Consider the following 24,369-nt stretch of genomic DNA (forward strand, 5'->3'; position numbering starts at 1 on the left):
GAAGACGGAGCAGCTCAGCAATGGATAATTTTTGGCCGGCGGCCGCGGCCAACACCGAGAACAGCTGATCGGCGGGGGTGCCGGGAGTAGGACCCTGACTGATCAGACATTGATGACCTATCCTAAGGATAAGTCACCAATGGAAAGGTAGTGGACAAATGTTTGTGAAGGTGAACAAAGCCTTTATTGGCTAAACAAGTTAGTTACATAAGAATAAATTAACCAATCCCACATCACTGCTTAACTCTACAGGTTTTCTTTCAGGATTTAAAAAACTGGGCAATTACTCCTATCGGACCTGAAATGATGGCCAACAGGCAAAGTCAAATTTGCTAATTAACTTACATTGGCTGTCCATAACTTTTACACTGATGACCTATCCAACAGTGGTAATGAAAGCCTAACGGGTGGGTGAGATGGATGTCGGACCCACACCGGTCTGATATCAACGGCCTATCCAATAGATGGGTCATCAATTTCAATGTAGTGGACAAGGCCTTTAAAGAAGAGGGACTTTATTAACAAGCTCTTCGAATGGCTGTTGTACTGTCTATTTTTGCTGTTTTATCGTGCTCTGTGGATACTATTTTGATTGTTGATCGAATTGATCGACACTCAGATTCAGGAGGGAAAGATCTACTTTTTAGGGAAGACTGGATCATGCATTATGGATTTACTTTTACCTCATTCCCATTATCCTTTCTCATCCCTCGGTTGAACATAATGGACAGATGACTTTTTTCCCAACCATACTAATTTTATTACCATTGAATATATATCTCAGCATATGATTGGTATTAAACCAATTTAAACCAAAAATTGCGACTAAAAAAAGAGACTTCTGCCATCAAAAGATTTGTTACTCTAAAATTTTCCAACGCTCTGAAGCCTAGGGGAAATGAATGCAATGGATTTGGGTTTGCGTTCCTAGCCCATTCTATGGTCACGGTAAATCTAAATCTGGTTCTGTGATTAGAGTAAATGACCCTAGTGACCATCCCATGGTTGTGATCTTGGATGGATGGTGACAATCTCCCACCCCGGCCCAGGAACAATCCAGTCTATGCAGTGATAATCTAGAAGGTATGGAAATCATCTGGACTGGCATGCACACCGAGCTCTGGCAATGGTGGACATACAATGCTGTGGTGGTCAATTGTAATGTGCAAAGAATGACATATTTTGTTTTTTTGATAAACCATATAGACATTGCGGTGATTTAAAACTGTACAATGTCTAAAACATAAAGCATTTTTCTACGGCTGAAGTGGACATGTCGTATGGTACACAGTGTCCTAAATAGACCATGACTGCCATAAAATCTGCAGGACGATGTTACCAGCACATTGCAGACAGTAACAGGATCTCCCACCTGTCCTTCCATTTGGTATGGGATAGCCAAGCTCCCTCATTCCAAGATGATGTACAGTACACATCCCATAAACCCTCTTTGGGACTCTCCAGGATATCATTACCCTAAAAATAGCATTCTAAGAAGCTGACAGATTTGTGGGTTTGGCTAGATGCCTAAAAAATAAAATATGGTATTTTTTAAGAAGCCTTAGTAAGATAGACGTATTAATTGACCATGACAAAAACACTTAATTTGCTACTACTAAATAGAATCAATAAAGGCTATGTGGGGTCTCATACTGTACACTGGGGGCTATGTAATGGCTCATGCTATATATTGGGGACTATGTTGAGTCTTATTCTGTATAAAGCGGCTATGTGGGGTCTCATACTGTATATAGGAGGCTATGTGAGGGCTCATGCTATATATAAAGGGCTGTGTTTTGGTGTTCATACTGTATATGGGGGCTGTGTGTGGACTCATACTGTATATAGATGTGTGTGTGGGCTCATACTGTATATAGGGGGCTATGTGTGGGCTCATACGCTATATAGGGCCTATGTGTGAGATTATACTGTGTATAGGGGACTGTGTGGGGCCTCATACAGTATATGGGGGTGTCAGCATACTTAATTCTGCTCAATATTAAGTGATACAGTTAATATTAAAATTAATAATTATAATTAATATGTTGATATTAATATTGAGCAGAATTAATTTCAGCCTAATGTTTCGGCCTCCACAACAGTCACAGTCTCTCATGTGGCCCCTCGTGAAAATTAATTTCCCACTCCTGCTATAGAGGAATATTAGGAGTACTTATTTTTGGAAAATGATAGTCTAGTTTTAGATTCATGGTAGCATTGTGCTAATATTGTTTTTTTTAAATAATTTTATCTATTATAGAATTAAAAAATTGTAAAATCCTTAATATATCAATGTCACAAGTCTTATCGGTTACAGTCATGGGCTTTAAAGAACATTTCTTCCTAAAAATAAAAGCTCGGTGGTAAATATAGGTCCTAGGGTTGTCCTAGTCCATCATGCTGTGAAAGTTTTTTCCAACCGTGTCTTAGTTATATTTTTTAAGTAAAGCCGAGTGGCGAAGAATCTTCAATGATCTTATGATCACTCGGAAGCAAATAAATCATGACAATGGTTGGCCAGTATCAAGCTAGATTCACACGTTGCGAATTTAGTACAGATTTCTAAACTGCGTGGAAACACAACAAAACAATCCTTTCCATTGGTTTAACCTGACCTACAGATATGGACCCAATTGAAATGAATGAATAAAATCCGTACCATAAAATAAAAAACGTGATGTGTGAACGTAGCCTCAATGGGCTTTTACTCACTGAGTCATGTACTGTTTAAACAGATAGAGCTCCATTTCTCCTTTATGAATCCCTTACACATGCTTAAAGGGGTTATCTCATGTTCAATCTTCCGGAGCCCACCCCTTCCTGCCTGTTGGGGGGTGAAGCACTCTTGAGTGATTGACAGTTCGGACCAGTGTCATGGTTGTTCTGCTGGTTCAAATTGTGCACTATCCTTTGCTACTTACTATATGAGTCAGAGCTGCATTGGAGAAGTGCAGAGGCCCTTCAGAGCAGCGCTTACAAGCTGTTAAAAAAGAGTTGGAGGAATGCGCTCCTTTACCGAGGAAACTGGCCACTACTGATAAACTGCAGAGGTGGCTAACAACCTAGGCAAAATTTGAAACACAATAAAATTAAAAATCTAGAGAAGGGAGAGGATTTTTCATAAAAGGCAAAGTTACCAGTTTTGACCCATCTAAAAAGATGAGAAGAACCCTTGAAATGTAGGAAATAGAAAGAATTTCTTGTGAACGTAAATCATAATTCATTGAATTTTTTAAATCAAATTAATTTATTACGTCCAGCTCTATATGTCGGCACGAGCAGAGCATTCAGAGCAATATGTGCCCTTCCTTACCTTGGCTTTTGGTTCAACGTTATATCCTGATATGAGTGGTGCAAAATTACCAGCTTTGAAAAATTCACATGATTTTGTGATGCTCGGTCACAAGATGTCTATGCTATATGAATATCTGTGTGGTCAGCTTGTAGCTGTGATGTAAATCGCAGACTATTTAGGATTTTGCTATATTGTATTGACTTGTTGGTGGCAAGGGTGGACTTGTCAGTGTGTGTGTGGGAGTAAAAGGGCCCTTAGGCCTCATTCAGACATTAGTGATTTTTCCTGTATGCAAAAAAATGATCCGAACGTCAGCAGTGTTTTTCTACCGAGTTTCATCAGTATTTGGTCAGTGTTTCAGCTTTTACCATCACAGTATTGTGACTAGACATTTAAATGTTCACTCATAAGTAATGATGCCAAATTCTGTGCTAAATAGAAAATTCTATCATTGCTATCTATCACAGTCTACCTGCATGAAGGTTCATCATACTATTTCTATGGGGCTCTTTAAGAGGACCTGTCACATCATAAATACCTGGCCTGAACGTCTGGTGGAAATGCTCCTGCCTCCATTAATCCAGCGTTGCCTTTTTTTTTGTTGTTGCACCTCTCCATTCCTGAGATATAACCCCTTTGTCTTATTGGTATGGTCCTCATGTAGACTTCCATAGAGAAGAGTTGAGGACCACCTTCCTTGGCTAACAAAACTAGATTTACATACAGGAAAGAGGGGACCATATCTTAGGAATGGAGTGGTGAAGAAACAAAAGAAAAACAACGCCGGATTCAGGAGAATGGCGACAATTACGCCAATATGTTAAAAATATGCATTTTTAACATATATCTAAAAAATTACATATTTATGGCAAGTGAAAGGTCCTTTGTAAAGATTGAAGCCTAATGCCAAACCATCAAATTCTGCAAATTCTTGCATTGGGATTTAGACCGTTTAGCCATGAAGATATATTTATCCCTGAGATGGCCATCTTCTCTATTGAGAAGGTTTTTCCACCCAAGTAAAACAAATACTCATTGTCATTCATTTAGGTAATTTTTGGGGACTCTCTTATCGTACCAATAAATCATATGGGTTTTACGCTCTACTAGCAATATGAGTAACCCGTCCACCATTCATTTTGTCCTCACAGACCTTCACAGCCTGGTGTAACTCTCACCTCAGGAAAGCCGGGACACAAATTGAGAACATAGAGGAAGATTTTAGAAATGGCCTGAAACTGATGTTACTGCTTGAGGTTATCTCCGGTAAGTGGAAGACAATGAGGCACTTTATTGTATTTATGATCTGAACCAGTCATAACTCATTAGTATTGTGTCTATGGAAGCTCAGATTAATTATTACCCTGGCGTCATGAGCAACCATTTTTTGGGGCCTTTTAGGGTACAAGGATCCAGGCCCCCAAGAGTCAAACTTTTTATCATCACCCTTTCTAAAACACGTGCTTACTATACGCAAACTGTGTAGGGACAGAGATTGCATCAAAGGGTTAGTCTGAAGATTTAAAGTTAAAGGTAACTAATGCATTGATGGGGGTGCAATCACTGGAACCCCGTTGATCAGGACCCTATCAGAGTGGAGCGGTTGTCTCGCATGTGATGACTATATTTCACCATTTCTCCTTAGGACTCTCGAAGATAGTGAGTACATTCGACTATACTCCTCAGTCCTATAGATAAGGTATGGTGTACGCATGTGGTCACCACTCCATTCTGATGGAGTATTTCGGAGGCCCATTCTTGGGATCTCTCCTAGCCCCATAGAGAATGAATGAAGCGTTGGCGCACACGCACGGTCACCGCTCAATTCTGATGGGGCATTTCAGTGGCTGGGGCCCCCACTGATCCACAAGTTTTCACCAATTCTGTGGATATGTCATAATAACTTGAAATCTTGGGTATAACCTTTTGACATAATAAAAAACCTGTGTCTCATAATATGGTTTCAAAGGTGGTATGATAGGACAATAGTGTAGGAGAAAACGTTGTGGGCATCTGAGTTACTTCTCTGTCCTTCATTGCAGGAGATATCCATATTTTAGCTGGATTACAATTGTTCCAATCGGTGGGGTAACTTGAAGCTCATGAGCTGAAATGCAAAATCTCCAACAGGGCTCCCAGCTATCCTGGGTCTGAATTAGTTTTTTTTCTTCTAATCTGGGCCAAAGTGACCATTTGAGTCCCTTAGGATTCAAGGCCTGGTGCGACTGCAACCCCTGCACCTAGTATAGTTACACCCCTGGTTCCAGTATATACAAAGAGTATGATAAAACTGGCTACATATGGGATAACCATGCTCCAAATCCTCGTACGACCACTGTCTTTCTCTCTTGATACTATATACTAACTACCATGGGGCATCAGTTTCTGGGTTTTATAGATAGTGCTGTAAAAAAGTGCCGTACATAGGTAAGCACATAAATGGGTCAGATAAACATTGGAAAAATTACTTTGACACCGTGAGGCTGATTTGTGTATAATTTAATTTGGAATTCATAGGTTTTTCATAGGAGTGGGTGATAAATACAGAAGTGGTGACGTGTTTCTATTATACTTTTCCCCTGATTGTTTCACTCCTGATTTTGGCTTACAAATACTGATGTAAAATACTGACCAAATACTGAACGTGTGAACGTGGCCTAATAGTTTTGGCGGCAGATATTCTTTACAACTTTTGTGACACAGATTTAGCCAATGAGTCACAACTTCAATGTTTTCCAGTAAAAATAAATTTGTGAATTTAAAAAAAAGAAAGGAAAAGAAAAAATGACAACTTTTTAGCCTATAGGTAAACATTGAAGTCATGCATCTTTTACAGCCACTTGTGGAGCCTGGGACTAAAAGGTAGAACAAAAGAACTTCAGGTTTGTCTTTTTCCAAACTTCTCACTTTTTTACTGCTCTGTTACAGGGGAAAGACTGCCTAAACCCGACAAAGGAAAAATGCGCTTCCATAAGATCGCCAATGTAAACAAGGCTCTTGACTTTATTGCCAGCAAAGGAGTGAAATTGGTTTCTATCGGTGCAGAGGGTGAGTTGGAGCTATAATTCTTTTGTCCTTACCTTCTATTATGACAAGTGATAAATATATGGCAAGATTTGGTGACATGACCAGGTATACTGATGCAACCACTGGCAGACACAGACAGAAGAGGCCCCTGTGCAAGCACAGTATATGGGACATTTGCAGTCCAATTGATCATTATAATGCACAATTGCTCCTGGTGCAACCAAGGGCCCAAGAGGTAAGGGGGCCAGTAGCTTTGGAGGTGCTAGTGGCCCCCTTTCCTCTTGGGCCCCTGGTTGCACTAATGATATGTGCACCCCTGGATGCAATTATATGGTTATACTGTATACACATCAACAGATGTCTGACAGTCACACGACAATTCTCTCCACTCGCAATAAAAACAAAATGTATTTAATTTTTATCTATAAAATGGAGCAGGTAAAGAGGTGGAGGACAAAATGAAATTAGGGACTGGGATAGTGAGAAAACAATTAAAGGGGTTGTTCAACACCAGAACAACTTTTTTTTTCTAGGCATGAATAGTTGCAAAATAGTAAACGGAGGAATACACACCTTTCAATATCCCCACGGTCAGTGCCAGCTCCAGAAACCATGTCTGCTCCATTAAGAGCTCATCAGCATCACTGCAGCCTGTGATTAGACATGTTCCTCTAGTCACCTGACCACTGCAGCCAATCATAGGCTGCAGCAGTCCTGGTATTTTCGGAATGGAGAAGGCATTGTTTCCACAGCCGGCGCATACCTCTACTGGACCTATGGATGAAAGGTGATTATATACATATACTATGTTGGCTAACAGCCTATTAGCTTTGTTCTTACTATCAAATCAGATGGGTTGTCTAGCACCTCTGTAAATAAGTACACCCCGCAATTACCGAGACCCTATTTTTCCCCACCATCATTAAATGATAGACATGAAAAAAGAGGGCAGGAGGTAACAGGAAAGTGTTTCTATTTAAGTGGGTGACCGAGGGACAAAAAAACTTGTGACTATTGGAGTAAAATATGCAAGACCGACGGACAAGGAGAGAGATGGAAGTGTAAAGCATTTACAAGTTATATCCAAAGTGAGATTCCCATCCTGAACATGGATATGCCATAAATGTATAGTAAATGTGGGTCCCACCGATCTCAAGTAAGTGCCCTGGTCATGCATAAATGAATAGGAATTGCGACCACCTCTCCACTGGCAGCGAGCCCCCTTCTCGAGACAGATCTAAGTCCCATTGGTAATACTTGCATTTACTAAACCTTTATGGTATATGCCATAAGTTTACTAGATGAGAGGAATACGCCTTTACATTTAATTCAATAACTGTAATAAAAAAGTATTTATGACTTTCAGTAGGAGCAGCAGTTCTGCTTACAGTTAAAGGGAATCTGTCACCAGGTTCTGTCTGTAATCTGCGAGCAGCATGATGTAGGGGCAGAGACCATGATTCCAGCGATGTGTCACTTGCTGGGCTGCTTGCTGTCATTTTGATGCAATACTTGTTTTCTATGCTGCAGATCTAGCAGAGATCGGAATACTGAGCTCTGTATAACCCCGCCCACACCCCTGATTGGCAGTTTCCTTGGAATGCTGAGCTCTGTATAACCCTGCCCACAACACTGATTGGCAGTTTCCTTGGAATGTTGAGCTCTGTTTAACTTCACCCACACCCCTGATTGGCAGCTTTCTGTGTACACTGTATATTGACAGAAAGCTGCTGATCAGTGATGGGAGTGTGGTTGGACTAGGAGGCACAAGACACCTAGATAATCTCCTGCTGATAAAACACTGATTTTATTAAAACAGCAGCACACAGTATAGTAAGTGACATATCGCTGCAATCAGGGTCTCTGTCCCTACATCATGCTGCTCTCATATTACATAGTAAAAACCTGCTGATAGATTCCCTTTAAACATTAAAAACTTTTGCTAATGTTCCTCAGGAAACATGTATGTCTTTGAAATCATGTGCAAATAAAACGGGTCGTATGTACAATTTTGTATATTATTAGATTTTTTAAAGTGAATCTATCATCACATTTTTACCGTTCTTCTATCAAACGTCAGAGCGTTCCTCACATACAGTGCATCTAATATGAAACTGAGTGCATATCACATACATGGAGCCCTGAGGCGGCGCTGGGACATGGCTCTTATCATGCCACTTCTACGTCCATCGACACCAGCGCTAGCTGCTCCGAAATAGCACCTGGAAATAACAATGGAATGGACATGATAAGACGAGGGCTACACATTGAGATCTAATCATTTCCTATGGTGTGACTTTCACCCTAACGCGACTGCAACACAGAGTTGCAAATGTTTCCAAATATTTTTTGATTTTCTGTTGTTGATCGCAATTTACACATGACTTCTTTTTGCGATCGTCACATGTGTATGAGTGTGAATCTCATATCTGTGGTTATGGGATGGAGTCATAGCTCTAAGGCCGGTGCTATACGGTGACAAATGATGTATGACAACAACTCTCAGCAAGGGAAAGGCTGTCAGGGACATGTGTCACCATGTCACTCCAGCCTAAGGCTGCTTTCAGATTGCGTTTAGGCTCACGTCGGGGCTTACGTCCGAACCCCCGCAAAACGGGAATCGGACGTATGTGCCGGAGGGTCCATAGAGTATAATGTTACTGAAAGAGTTAACATGCGCTCTGACGTGCATCATTTTCGGTGAGTGTACGCCCACTGGAGAGGGACACTCAGACGCAGTCTATTACATCTGAGTGTGCGCCTCCAGTAGGCATACACGCACCGAAAATGATGCACGACCCGAAAATGATGCACGACCCGAAAATGATGCACGGCCCGAAAATGATGCACACGTTCACTCTGTCTGCACCATTATAGTCTATGACCCCGTCGGCGCATATATCTGAATACAGACATAAGCTCTGACGTGAGCCACTGAATGGGTTCCTAAACGCAATGTGAAAGCTCCCTTACACACAAATGCATGTAAATGAACGTGAAGTCGCATGTGACGCGCCCCCTGGGCCGTGTGTGGGGGAATACCGGAGCCGGGTCTCTGTGTAATGCTGGGGGTTGTAGTCTCCGTGGCGGCGACCCGGACCCGTGGCTCAGGGTGGTTAAACCAGTGGCGGATCTGTTTACTTGATTTTTAATGTTGAAATGTCCGACTACGCCACCCGTGGATTGCGGTCACTGAGAACCGCCGCTGCGGGGCAGACCGCCGAGGCTGATGTTGTGTGTGCAGCAGAGGGTAGTATAACTCCCCACGGGAGGAGTATAGCCTCAGGGCAGTGAGTGCAGATGGTGGGGGTGATGGTGCGCCGGAGCAGCAGTAATGACTCAGAGTCCAGTGATGCAGTCCAGGGTCTTTACTCACAGTTTTACACTCCAAGCCACTTCTGCAGGTAATGGCTGCCCACGTCGTACTGTGCTCACCAGGTGATGGGCTCGGCCAACTCCCAGGTACCTTTGGAATGCTTTTCAGGACCCCCTTCGTGTGTCCTTTCTCTGGCCCGTCGTACCCCACAATTGACCACGTTTCTGTCCAGCTGCCTCGGGCCTTGGCGGGCAAACGTATGTTCCGTTTCCCTGGGCCCTATATGGTGCCTTCCTAACGGGTGTAGTGAGGGGCCGTAACACGTGCAATGCCACAGCCTCCGGTTACTAGCTGAGGGTAGTTGCTCTCCTCCACTAGATGAGGGATCCGGTTCCCTTTCTTGGCCTGACCCCCCTACTCTGGTAGCGGCGGGCGTACGGTGGCGACTGGCCGGTCCGCACCCCTGGGGTCCCTTCACTCCACTCCTGGAGCCTCCTCCGTTCCTCTCCTCTCCTTTCTTCTCCTCCAGGCCCAGGCCTTGAGACTTGGCCTGCCTGCGGAGCAGAGCCCATTGAGAGCCCCTGTTCCCAGTCTCCTTCTCTCTCTTTCTACTCTCTCCACTTCTCTCTGACTCTAAGATGGTGCCCTCCTTATATACTCCTCCTTACAGTGCACCCTGGATCTACTCTCCCCACCCACACACTACTGGGTTCCCCCTTTCTAGGTGTTCCCTCCCCCCACTCCAGCCAGGGACAGGGGCAGTTGTGCTCACTCTTGGGAGCACTGTCGCCCTGCCCTCCGGAAATGTGGTGTAGTGCATGCGGGTGTTAGGGTCCTGAGCCACACTCCATCCTTACCTGGAAGTGAGATATCACACCTCTGGGTGAGATGCAATACCTCTGTAGCAACCGAATCCTCGGGGCGCTACACATGCAACTTGCAACAGAGGATTGAACACATGTGGAAACATTTGCGACTGTGTTCCTTATTAGGTCTCATTGTCTTGATAAATACTGTTGCATAATCTTAGATCTATGGCTACAGCAGTGTCCCATGACTCCAGTATGTGATTTATACACAGTGCACACATATTAGGAATGCTATTTACAAGTGCTACAGCACAATGTCTGCATGTACCAAGGAAGAAAAGACGGCATGTAACTGACCAGTGATCACCTAAAATATATATATATATATATATATATATATATATATATATATATATATATATACTGTATATATCTCAGATAGTATATAGAGAAGTACAAAAATACACCAATTTATTTTTAGATATATATAGGCACATATACAGAGTCGGGAACATGAACATACCAAAACATTAAAACACAAGTAAAAAATGTAGTGGAGAGTCCGCTGATTATACATCCATCTACTTTAGAAACCTTCCAACATGATCATAAGAATAAATAAGAATCAAAAATCCATATACCCACACAGGCTAGTATTAGAGAATGTCTTTAGTGGCCAATATTGCACAAAATATTGCTTGGCAGGTGTGTCTCCATGGCGACATAAGAATTTGATGTAGCGCGGTGAGGCATTACCCGCCATGCGCTTTTACATTTATTGGTTATCGCCTTGCAGGCGTCGGTCTCCATGGTGACGTTAGAATCTGACGGAGCGCAGGCAGATACCATCTGCGCCTGCGCCACCAAGAGTACTTCCGGTTCAAAGTTCGCGTTTCCGCTGTCGAACGCACGCAGCTCCGGCGTCTCATACAGCACAGCTGATCTTCTGGTAACTATCACACTTGGGCTATATATATATATAACGGTGACGTGATGAGTACCTTAAATGCCCCTGACGAAGCCACTGTGTGTGGCGACACGCGTTGGGCACTGAAGGCCCATCTACACCTTTCTGACTGCAGGCTTGTCTGATGTAATATTAGCTGGTGGTATTGCACGTTTGGCTTCTATTTTGCAAAGGTGGCAATGTTTGTTTGAATAGGATTATTGCAGTGTTGTTATCACCTTTATTAGAGGAGATGGGTTTGTCCTAAACCTCGACTTACATTGGTGTGTGACATCACAGTGATTCATATGCATACCATCGCCCCCTATTTGCATTGTATACACTGAAGGCCCATCTACACTGTTCTAACTGCAGGCTTGTCTGATGTGACATTTGTATGTCTGCCCCCATAAAATATTTTGGGTTTTGTGCAATATTGGCCACTAAAGACATTCTCTAATATTAGTAACGCGCCCCCTGGGCCGTGGGGCACCCGGAGCCGGGCCTTGTAGATGCTGGGGGTTGTAGTCACCGTGGCAGCGACCCAGTCGGTGACCCAGGGCGGTCAAACCAGGGTAGTCTATGTGTATCTGTTATATATAGTCCGACTACGCCACCTGTGGAATGCGGTTATTGGTAACCGCCGCTGCGGAGCAGTCCGCTGAAGCTGGTGGTATGCACAGCAAGGTGATGTAACTCCCCACAGGAAGAGTGGAGCTTCAGGCAGTGTGTATGGATGATGGTAGTTATAGTGCAGGTAGTCAGTAATGACACGGAGTCAGATAGTGCAGTCCCAGGTCTTTTACTCACAATTGTAGCAGTTCCAGATACAGGGCCAGTGTAGGGGCCCATGGCGTCCTGTGTTCACGCAGTGAGGGGCTCGGTCGACCCTCAGGTAACTCCGGAGCATATTACAGCATGTCCTCTCTCTGGCCTGCTCCCTGCACCTCACACCAAGTAGCACTTTTATCCGGTGTTCTCGGGCCTTGGCGGGCGACGTGTGTTCTGTCCCCTGGGTCCTATGCGGCTACCTTCTTAGTGTACTGGTGTGGACTTGTGGCCTGCAGTACTTGAAATGCTGCAGCCTCCGGTTTCCTAGTTGGGCCTTGTAGCCCTGTGCTAGTTGAGGGACCGGTTCCCTTCTTCTGGCCTGACCCCCCTACCTCCTAGTAGCGGCGGGCGTACGGGTTGCTTGCTGCACGGCCCGTACCCCTAGGGTCCCTTCTCTCCTCATTCCTGGAGCCGTCCTGCTCCCTCTCCTTCTCTCCCCAGACTTGGGCCTCAGTGCTAGGCCTGCCTCCGGAGCAGAGCTCGTGCAGAGCCTCTGCTCCTGTCACCTTCCTCCTCTGACTGGACTGAACCAACTCCACCCTGATCTACATAGTTTATAAGGCCGAAAAAAGACAAGCGTCCATCCAGTTCAGCCTATTTCTTGTGCACTGCAGCTATTCCGCAGCGTTGATCCAGGGGAAGGCAACAAAAACCCATGCGGTATAGGCCAATTTACATCATTGAGGAAAAATTCACTTCCCGACTCCAATCTGGCCGTCAGATTAAATCCCTGGATTAATTAACTAAGCATAAGATGTAATTTTATTGTTCTCAAGAAAGGCGTCCAGGCCTCTCTTGAACTCTTTAAGTGAGTTGGACATCACCACTTCCTCTCCCAGAGAGTTCCAGAGTCTCACGGCTCTGACCGTAAAGAATCCCCTTCTATGCTGGTGCAGGAACCTCCTTTCCTCCAGACGCATAGTGTGCCCCCTCGTCTTTGTCACCATCCTTGGTATAAACAGGTCATGGGAGAGATCTCTGTACTGCCCCCTAATGTATTTATACATGTTTATGAGGTCTCCCCTAAGCCTTCTCTTTTCCAACGTAAATAGGCCTAATTTTGACAACCTCTCTGGGTATTCTAGTCCCTCCATTCCCTTTATTACCTTAGTCGCCCTCCTTTGTACCCTCTCTAGCTCCAATATGTCTTTCCTGAGCACCAGATCCCAGAACTGTGCACAATATTCTAAGTGCGGCCTTACCAGCGCTTTATACAAAGGAAGAACAATGTTCTCATCATATGTCCCTATTCCTCTTCTGATGCATGCCATGACTCTATTTGCCTTCGCAGCTGCTGCCTGACACTGGGCACTCCAAATTAATTTGCTATTAACCAAGACGCCCAGGTCCTTCTCCATGTCAGATTTCCCCAACGGTTTCCCATTTAATATGTATGGGTGACTGCTGTTTTTCTTTCCCATGTGCATGACCTTACATTTATCGGCATTGAACCCCATTTGCCATTTTTTGGCCCAACTCCCCAATTTATCTAAATCCTCCTGTAGCTGTGCCCTATCCTCATCTATATTAACTACTTTACAAAGTTTAGTATCATCTGCAAATATTGCTATTTTACTATGCAACCCTTCCACTAGATCATTAATAAATATATTAAATAATATAGGGCCCAAGACAGACCCTTGAGGCACCCCGCTAGTAACCCTGACACACCCTGAGCTTACTCCATTGATAACCACCCTCTGCTTTCTATCACTCAGCCAGCTATTTACCCACTTGCACACATTATCCCCCAGACCAAGCATTCTCATTATATATACCAACCTTTTGTGTGGCACGTTATCAAACGCTTTGGAGAAGTCAAGGTATACAACATCCACTGACTCTCCCCGGTCCAGCTGTGAGCTCACCTCCTCGTAGAAGGCGATCAGGTTTGTTTGGCAGGAGCGATCCCTCATGAATCCATGTTGATATGGAGTTAGACAGTTATTATCATTAAGATATTCTACAATAGCATCTCTAAGAAATTCTTCAAACAATTTACCCACAACAGACGTTAAGCTGACTGGTCTATAGTTCCCAGGGTCACTTTTAGACCCCTTTTTGAATATTGGTACCACATTTGCTTGGCGCCAGTCTAGTGGGACAGTCCCTGTCCATAAAGAGTGCTTGAATATAAGATACAGCGGTCTGTCTATCACATTACTTAATTCTTTTAGTACCCGGGGGTGTATGTCATCTGGGCCTGGTGACTTGTCTATTTTGATATTATTTAGGCGTTTCTGAACTTCCTCCTGGGTTAGGTGGGTGATATTTAGCGAAGGGTTTACTTTATCACTCTGCATTTCCTCCGATAAATTGTTTTCTTTTGTGAAAACAGTGGAGAAGAAGCTATTGAGTAGGTTTGCTTTACCCTCATCGCCCTCTATGATTTTACCCAGGTTATTTTTCAATGGGCCAACTCCATCAGTTTTAATCCTTTTACTGTTTATATAGTTAAAGAACAGTTTGGGATTCGTTTTACTTTCCTTGGCAATTAGTCTCTCTGTCTCCTCTTTTGCTATTCTTATTTGTTTCTTACAGATTTTGTTTTTTACCCTATAAGATATTAGCGCTTCCTCGCTGCCTTCTTGTTTAAGTTTACCGAAAGCCCTTTTTTTGTTTTTCATTGCCCTCTTGACTTCCTTATTTAGCCACATTGGCTTCCTCCTATTCCTAGCCCTTTTATTCCCATAAGGTATGTACCTTCTACAGTGACTATGTAGGACTGTTTTGAAAATTTCCCATTTTCTATCCGTGCTCCTATTACTGAAGATACTATCCCAGTCTATAAGGTGAAGGGCATCTCTTAGCTGATCAAACTTTGCCCTCCTGAAGTTCAGTGTTTTTGTGACTCCCTTGCTGGGCACCCTACTGAAGCACATGTGGAATTGTATAATGTTGTGGTCACTATTTCCCAGGTGCCCCCCGACCTGCACCTCAGTTATTCTGTCTGGCCTGTTAGTTAATATTAAGTCTAAAAGGGCCGTCACACTAGTTGGTTCCTGCACAAGTTGTGACAAATAATTGTCTTTGATAATTGACAGAAACCTGTTTCCTTTCTGAGATCTACAGCTTTCGGTTTCCCAGTCTATATCGGGGTAGTTGAAGTCCCCCATAATAATCACCCCGTTATTTTTTGCTACTTCGTCTATTTGTCTCATTAATAGACTTTCCGTGGCTTCTGCTATATTTGGTGGTTTATAACAGACTCCTATGATAATTTTATTATTGTTTTTTGCCCCATGTATCTCCACCCACAAGGACTCGACCTCCTCATTTCCCTCCCATACATCCTCCCGTATTGTAGGCTTTAGACACGTCTTTACATATAGACAGACTCCACCCCCTTTCCGACTTCTTCGATCCCTTCTAAACAGACTGTAACCCTGTAAGTTAACTGCCCAGTTATAGCTTTCATCTAACTATGTCTCGGTTATTCCCACTATGTCATAGTTACCTGTAGATATTTCTGCTTCCAGTTCATCCATCTTGTTTGTCAGGCTCCTGGCATTTGCTAGCACGCAGTTTACATGATTTTGTTTTGTTCCAATCTTCTCCCTGTGGATTGTATTAGAAATTTTCTTACCTCCCTTCCAAGTATCTTGTCTTGGACCTTCTTTGTCGCACTTCATATCTTTCATTAGTATGTTCTCTGGTTGCATGTTCGTGTCCGGCGTTTTTCTTCCCATCCCCTCTTCTTCTAGTTTAACGCCCTCCTGATGAGTGTTGCGAGTCTCCTGGCGAATGTGTGTTTCCCGGGTTTGTTGAGGTGTAGTCCGTCTCTGGCAAGGAGTCCGTCATAGAGGTAATTCACACCGTGGTCCAGGAATCCAAATCCTTGTTGTCTGCACCATCGTCTCAGCCAGTTGTTCACATCAAGGATCCTGTTCCTTCTCCTGACGCCATGCCCGTCTACTGGAAGGATAGAAGAAAAAACTACCTGCGCATCCAGTTCTTTTACTTTCTTCCCCAATGCTTCAAAGTCCTTGCAGATTATCGGTAGGTCCTTCTTTGCCGTGTCATTGGTGCCAACATGTATCAGAAGAAATGGGTGGACATCCTTGGAACTGACGAGCTTCGGTATCCTATCGGTAACATCCTTGATCTTCGCCCCTGGGAGGCAGCATACTTCTCTTGCGGTTATGTCCGGTCTGCAGATAGCTGCTTCTGTTCCTCTCAGTGGTGAGTCTCCCACCACCACCACTCTTCTTCCCTTCTTGCCTGTCCTTTTTCTTGTTGCTTCTGGGTGTTTCTGGGTGCTCTTTTCTTTTTGCTTGCTGGTAGTTCCTCATCCTTAGGTGTGCCATCTTCGTCCTCCACAAGTCCTTGGAATCTGTTTCTCAGTTGTGTGGTTGGTGGTGTCTCCATGGTCTTCTTGCTTCTTTTGGTCACTTGCCTCCACTTGTCTGCCTCTGGAGGTTCTCTGACGCTTCCTTCACTTTCCGTGACCAGTAGTGACGCTTCTGTTCTGTCCAGGAAGTCTTCATTTTCCTTGATGAGTTTTAATGTCGCAATTCTTTCTTCCAGTCCCCGCACCTTTTCTTCTAAAAGAGCCAGTAGTCTACACTTCTGGCAGGTGAAGTTGGTTTCAGCTTCTGGTCGATCTGTGAACATGTAGCACATGTTGCAGTTCACCATGTAGGTTGTCACATCTGCCATGCTGCTCCTTGTCCCTGCTGACTTGATGTCTGTCTTCTTTCTTGTGATACCCTAGGATAAACAAATTAAACAAATTCGCGCGCCGTTTGGCGATGCTTTCCAAGCAACTGGTCCCGGCTGTACCCAACGATCTTCTAGCTGAAGGAGACTCTTCGCTTTTCCCAGAAGGCACCTGGAATATGCAAATTGTCCTCTTCAAGCTTCAATCCCTGGTTTGGCGATGCTTTCCAAGCAGCTGGTCCCGGCTGTACCCAACGATCTTCTAGCTGAAGGAGACTCTTCGCTTTTCCCAGAAGGCACCTGGAATATGCAAATTGTCCTCTTCAAGCTTCAATCCCTGGTTTGGCGATGCTTTCCAAGCAGCTGGTCCCGGCTGTACCCAACGATCTTCTAGCTGAAGGAGACTCTTCGCTTTTCCCAGAAGGCACCTGGAATATGCAAATTGTCCTCTTCAAGCTTCAATCCCTGGTTTGGCGATGCTTTCCAAGCAGCTGGTCCCGGCTGTACCCAACGATCTTCTAGCTGAAGGAGACTCTTCGCTTTTCCCAGAAGGCACCTGGAATATGCAAATTGTCCTCTTCAAGCTTCAATCCCTGGTTTGGCAATGCTTTCCAAGCAGCTGGTCCCGGCTGTACCCAACGATCTTCTAGCTGAAGGAGACTCTTCGCTTTTCCCAGAAGGCACCTGGAATATGCAAATTGTCCTCTTCAAGCTTCAATCCCTGGTTTGGCGATGCTTTCCAAGCAGCTGGTCCTGGCTGTACCCAACGATCTTCTAGCTGAAGGAGACTCTTCGCTTTTCCCAGAAGGCACCTGGAATATGCAAATTGTCCTCTTCAAGCTTCAATCCCTGGTGTCTAGTTTTTATACAGCTCCTATGTGTGACGCTCGAAAGCCCTACCCTGGGAGATGGGGGACTCGGAGCCGGGTCCTATGTTGTCGATGGGGTGCAGCCGTGGCCCGGATCCGCTCCGTGCCCAGGGCCGTCACATTAAAAAGGGATGGTACGGTCTTATCCAGGTTCAGTGGCTGATCTCGACTACGCCACCTGTGGCACCTGGTGAAAGCCACCAGCGCTGCTGCAGTCCGCTGAGGCAGGGTGTTATGGCAGCCGTCGTTGTTACTACTCCCCACAGGCGGAGCAGGGCCTCAGGGCAGAGGGACAGGATGGAGGGGGGTAGTAGTCTAGGAGGTCTGGTGCTGCGTAGTGTGGTGTTATGCAGAATAAAGAGTCCGGAGGCCATAGGGGTTAACTTCCAGGGTTTTTTTTACTCACGATGGAGATGCAGTAGGAAGGCGTCTCCCTGCTCCTCGTGCAGTTCTGCGGTCACCAGAGACGGGGGGTCTGACAACCTCCGAGTAAGTCCAGTGTTCAATCAGGACCCTGCACCAGAGTGTTCCTAGACTTCAGACCGGGTACTTTCCTGTCTGTGTGTGTGTAGATAGGCCGGGTCTCCCTCTGAACTTCACTCAGAAAAAGGGTACGGGTGGCCGCTCTGCTCCTTCCGTTACCCGGTGGGATCCTCAGGGCCTACCAGGCTTCCCTGACCAGGACGTAGAGTAGCAAGGTCAGGTGTCGGCAGCCGGAATCCCTCTGAGTAGATCAGGTTGGTGAGGACAGGTGGCGTATACCGCTCCGTCTGCATCCTCCCTGGGATCCATTTGCGGTGGAGCTACACTCCTAAGCTCCGGGCCTTCTTGGTCATGGTCCTTGACCGGGCTGAGACATACATTGTCTGCAGCCTGCCCCTCGACCCAAGGCCGGGGTACGAGGGCCGTGTCTCCATCCTCTGCAGGTCCACACAGGATCCACGCTCAGGGAGGAAGGTCACGGACATAGAACGATCAAAGAACCAAAAACCAAAATGGCTTTTTATTAAATATGAAATTTGAAGTGTCACTAAAATGTGAATCCTCCACCCTCACCCACTAATTGGTTCCCCTATCTCTTGGTTCCCCAGTCTCCCGAGTGCCAGTAGGGGCAGCATCTAGTGCCTATTAGCCCCCTCTGGTGGAAGAAGTGTGGTGTTGGATGTGAGGGAAGGGTCCTGACTAGTGTTGAGCCACCCCCGTAGTGTTCGAGTTCGGTTCGGTTCGTCGAACACCCGTGTGTTCGCCGAACTGTTCGTCGAACTGTTCGTCGAACACCTTCGAACACCGTTAAAACCAATGGCAGGCAAACAAAAACACATAGAAACACATAGAAAACACCTTCAAAGGTGTCCAAAAGCTGACAAACTGCTCAGAAGACATAACTAACACATGGAAAAGTGACAAGTACATATAGTCATGCGAAAATAAAAGAGGTGGAGGAGTAAAAGGAGGGGGAGACACAGATATAGGCATGTCATGCCCTTCTAAAATCCAAAAAGTGAGAAGCCGACACGGCCAGTCCGCTCCTGCCCGTGCCACCTCCGTGTCGCCGGGTTTGTGCCAGAGCCGCGGTGAACCCTGATGGCCAGCCCCCCTCTCCCAATACTGGTGCCTGTCCGCTGGTGGGTTGAGCGAGCCCCCCTGTGGTGGAGGCAGCTCTAAGCTTTTTAATTTAAATTGTCTCTCTAATTTGAATGAATACACTTTAAATCCATTTACAAGGATCTATTGGACGGCAAGTCTCATGCCAGCAGCCGCGTAATTCCAGCTCCAGTAGCGTCCACTAAAGCTGCTGCAGTTAAAAATCTTTTATAAGGATCGAGCTCGGCTGTCCACCGCAAGGCATCCTACTGCCAGTCCCAGCCCCTATGCCTTGGGGTGCCTCCTGATGCTCTTCACTGAGTATCCCGTGGTCCCGAAGCATTTCCTTTGAAAAAATGAAGTGTCCAAACTACAGGTGGTGTAGCTTGCTTAACAGCCGGGATAATCCGCTGACTAGCAGACCCTGCTACTAGGCACAAAGTATTTCCTGGGCTAGATGCAGTTAAAAATTTGTAATTAGATACTCTCGTTGGATGCTGAGAAAGCATTCCATAGAGTCTCCTGGCACGCCATATATGATTCTCTTAAAAAGCTTGGGGTAGGGGTCTAGGGGACCCTTTTATAGCCAAAATCACGGCCCTGTATCGCAATACGTCACCTAGGCTGAAGATAAATGGAACTGTAGCACCCTGAGGGCTCGGTTGCTACAGAGGTATTGCACCTCACCCAGAGGTGTGATATCTCACTCTCAGGTAAGGATGTAGTGTGGATCAGGACCCGACACCTGCATGCATTACACCACATTGCCGTGGGGCAGGGCGACCAATATGCCCCTGAGATGGGCACGACAGTCCCTGTCCCTGGCTGGAGTGGGGGGAGGGAACACTGAGGAAGGGGAACCCTGTAGTGCAGGAGCAGGGAGGAAGCAGTTCCTGGGTGCATTGAGAAGGGAGTATAAAAGGTGGGCACCATCTTAGTTCAGTGCAGAGAAGTCTGAGCAGAAGTGGCAGGGAGCAGGGGCTCTGCATGAGCTCTGCTCCGGAGGCGGGCCTAGTAACAGAGGCCCAGGCCTGGAAGAGGGAGAAGGAAGGAAGAGGAGCGGAGAAGGCTCCAGGAACGAGGAACGAAGGGATCTCAGGGGTGCGGACGGGCGAGTCGCCACCGCACGCCAGAATCCACCTGCGTGGAGGGGTCAGGCCAAAGGGGGAGACCGGTCCCCGAAACTAGTGGAGGCAGGAAACGACCCTCAGCTAGAAACAGGAGGCTGTGACATTTTATGTGGCGCAGCCCCTCGCTACACCCGCTAGGAAGGCACCACATAGGGTCAGGGAAACTGGCGCCAAGTTTACCAAGAGGAGGCCCGAGGCAGCCGGACAGAAGGGTTGGTAAGAAAGGCCAGACAAAGGACACACAAAGGGGGTCCTGTGAAGCACTCCAAAGTTATCTGGGAGTTGTCTGAGCCCCTCACCTGGTGAGCACAGTACGACGTGGGCAGCCGTTACCTGCAGACGTGGTCTGGATAATAAGAACTGTGAGTAAAGGCCCTGGACTGCATCACTGACTCCGTGTCATTACTGCTGCTGCCCTGCACCATCACCCCCATCCTCCGCATACACTGCCCTGAGGCTATACTCCTCCCGTGGGGAGTTATGCTACGCTCTGCTGCACCCACAACACCAGCCTCAGCGGTCTGCCCTGGAGCGGCGGTTCACTCTGACCGCAATCCATGGGTGGCGTAGTCGGACATTTAAACATCAAAACCACATAAATAGTTCCGCCACTGGTTTGACCGCCCTGAGCCACGGAACCGGGTTGCCGCCACGGAGACTACAACCACCAGCATCCACCAAAAAGGGTCCGGCTCCGGGTGTCCCAAGGCCCAGGGGGCGCGTCAGAACATTTTCATCACCTTTCACAATCACCAATGGGACAAGGCAGGGATGTTCTCTGTCCCCTCTCTTATACATCCTAGTGACGGAGCACCTGCTCTCATCAATTCGCCATAACCCCAATATTAGGTGGATTGAGGTGGGAGGCACCGAGTACAAGTGCTCTCTATTTGCTGATGATGTCCTAGTATATATCACTCAATCACATATATCCATCCCTGCTGTTATGGCTGAAATAGATCACTTTGTTACATGGTCAAATTTTAAAATCAATGCAGCGAAGTCTGAGGCCCTCGATGTCTCCCTCCCCAAATCCATATAGGATTCCATCCAGTCCAACTTTCCCTTTGCCTGGCCCTCACAGGGTATCAAATACTTAGGAATTCCTATTCATAGAGACCTCTCCCATCTATGTTATCTTAATTTTTTGCCCTTTATTGAACAACTCCATACAGACCACGGTTGGCAAGTTAGAACTGTAAGATTCACTACGTGAACCACTGGTGTTTTGTGGAAAAGCACATGTACACTGTGTTCCAAATTATTATGCAAAAAGTGTTTAGGAGTGATAAGGGAAGAATTTGTTTGTTTGTCAGTTAAACTCATTGATGGTGATGTGTGTCAGGGCTCTTTATATCACTGTAAGCAATTGCAGACACCAGTGCTAATTAGTTTGTCAGGTGTGTCCAATGAAAGGCAAGACTACTTAAGAAGGCTCTCTCACATTATTCAGCAGCCTACATTTTCTGCCAAAATGGGAAAGAAAAAGGATGTGTCGGCTGCTGAGAAGCAACAAATTGTGGAGTGTTTAGGTCAAGGCATGACTACAATCAACATTGTGCGATGATCAGGATGAAGTGTCTTGGCAATCAAGAAGTATGTAGCTGATTCACAGTACACACGTGTGCGTGCTGATAAGGGCAAATTGAGGACTCTTTCCTACAGGCAATTACGTCAGGTTGAAAGAGCAGCGGCAAAAAAGCCTTGTCATAGCAGCAGACAAGTTTTTGAAGCTGCTTGTGCCTCCAACGTCCCCCGAACAACAAGATGCAGGGTCCTTCAGAGGTTTGCAGCTGTGCATATGACGCGCCCCCTGGGCCATATTCTTTAGGGGGAATACCCGGAGCCGGATCAGATGGGAGTTGTAGTCTTCCGAGTGGCTGTGACCCGGTCCGTGCCCAGGGTGTCAAGCTCAGAGTATGTGGCAGTCCTACAGATGTTATAAAGTTCTTTATTGTCGACTACGCCACCCGTTGTATTGCGGTCACTATGGCCGCCGCTGCAGCAGGGTCCGCTGAGGCTGATGGTGTTGGTGCAGCTTGTGGTAGTATAACCCCCAACGGGTGGGGTATAGCCTCAGGGGGTCAGGTGCAGAGGATGGGGGTTGTGGTGGTGCAGCATAGATGGTAATGAAGACAGAGTCGGGTTGTGCAGTTTAGGGTATTTACTCACTGCTGATGTTCCGGTCACTCCAGCTTCAAGTGACCACCCGAGCCGTGCTGCGTCCACCAGGTCCTGGACTCAGCAAACCCCCAAACAAGTCCGGAGCGTGGCCCTGAGCTCTCCTGCTGTCCTTTCCTCTGGCCGTCCCCACTAGTGATCCACCTAGGTCCAGCTCCCTCGGGCCTTCTGTTGGGAGACCCTTGGCCTTGGGTTCCCTGACCCTCCACGTGGTCTGCCTTCGGGGTGGATGTGGTGGGTGGCCGTGGCAGACGCTGCCCACGGCCTCCGGTCTCTGGCTAGGGTGTGCTTTTGCCCCCACCAGTTTGGGATCCGGTACCCTATTGCCGACTCTTCACCCGGGGATTGAATTTGGGTTCTCAGAGTCCTTTCTTTTCACCCCCTCTGGGTCTCTCTTTCTTCTCCTCTCTCACTCTGGCTCAGGCCGCTCTGCTCCTCTGCTCTCCTTACTGACTCTGACAGACTGACCGTGGCAGACTGACTCCTCTGCAAAGACTGACTGACCCTGATCTAAGATGGTGCCCACCTTATATACTCCCTCTATGTGTGAGCTCAGGTGACCAGCACCCAATGAGCTCCTATCTTTACCCAGGCTGCTCCCCCTATCTGCCCCTACACTACTGGGATGTACCACCCCCCTCCCACTCCAGCCAGGAACAGACTCGGTCGTACCTGCACATTTCTAAGTGGGAGTACCGTTGGTCTGCTCCCCGGAAATGGGATGTGTGTAGTGCATGCAGCCTACCGAGCTCAGTTCCACACTCCATCCTTACCCGGGAGTGGAATATCACACCTCTGGGTTGAGGTGCAATACCCCTGTAGCAGCCGAATCCTCAGGGTGCTACACATACGCCATCCTGTCGACCTCCTCTATCCACTTCACACAAGCAGAAACGGCTCCAGTGGGCCAAACATTACATGAAGACTGATTTCAAAACTGTTTTGTTCACGGATGAGTGCCGTGCAGCGCTCGATGGTCCAGATGGATGGAGTGGAGGATGGCTGGTTGATGGACACCCCACGCAAACACGGCTACAGCGCCAACAAGGAGGAGGTGGAGTAATGTTTTGGGCTGGAATCATGGGGAGAGAGATTGTCGGCCCCTTTAGGATCCCTGAAGGCGCTAAAGATGAACTCCATAATGTATGTGGATTTTCTCAAACAGCACTTCCTGCCATGGTTCAAGAAGAAGAACCGTGTATTTCACAGCAAGATCATTTTTCTGCATGATAATGCACCATCTCATGCTGCACATAAAACATCTGCATCTCTGGCTGATATGGGCATAAAAGGGGACAAACTTATGGTGTGACCCCCATGCTCCCCTGACCTCTACCCCATTCAGAACCTTTGGAGCATCATTAAAAGGAGTGTCTATGATGGCGGGAGGCAGTTCACATCTAAGCAACAGCTCTGGGAGGGTATTCTGTCCTCATGCAAAACAATTGAAGCAGAAACCATCCAAAACCTGACAAATTCAATGGACGAGAGAGTTCAGAAGCTCCTTTCGAACAAGGGGTCCTATGTGAAAATGTAAAATCACCTAGAATAAAGTTTTGAGTTGAAAACTGTTTGATTTCAGTTTCTAACAACCTGCTAATGCTTATAATTTCAAAAATGACCATTTTTTTGGTCTTTATTAAAATGAAAAGGTTGATCGAAAAGTTTGGGGGATCTAAGAGTGTGGCAACCCAGTAGTCATGATTACTTCGAATTCTGACA

At 46.3% G+C, this 24,369-nt stretch overlaps 1 protein-coding gene across 1 annotated transcript in view; it reads left to right on the plus strand.

Annotated features, from left to right (window-relative positions):
- Nucleotides 1-24,369, plus strand: part of LOC141213743 (alpha-actinin-3) — a 112,469-nt gene that overhangs the window by 35,037 nt on the left and 53,063 nt on the right. The window contains exons 2-3 of the mRNA XM_073665352.1: nucleotides 4,447-4,561; nucleotides 6,224-6,343. Of these exons, the coding sequence (XP_073521453.1) occupies nucleotides 4,447-4,561; nucleotides 6,224-6,343 (235 nt within the window). The remainder of the gene's footprint in view (nucleotides 1-4,446; nucleotides 4,562-6,223; nucleotides 6,344-24,369) is intronic.

This window comes from Phyllobates terribilis, unplaced genomic scaffold (genome assembly GCF_046119375.1).
Source record: "Phyllobates terribilis strain yellow unplaced genomic scaffold, ASM4611937v1 Scaffold_211__1_contigs__length_3443825, whole genome shotgun sequence".
NCBI classification, from domain to species: domain Eukaryota; kingdom Metazoa; phylum Chordata; class Amphibia; order Anura; family Dendrobatidae; genus Phyllobates; species Phyllobates terribilis.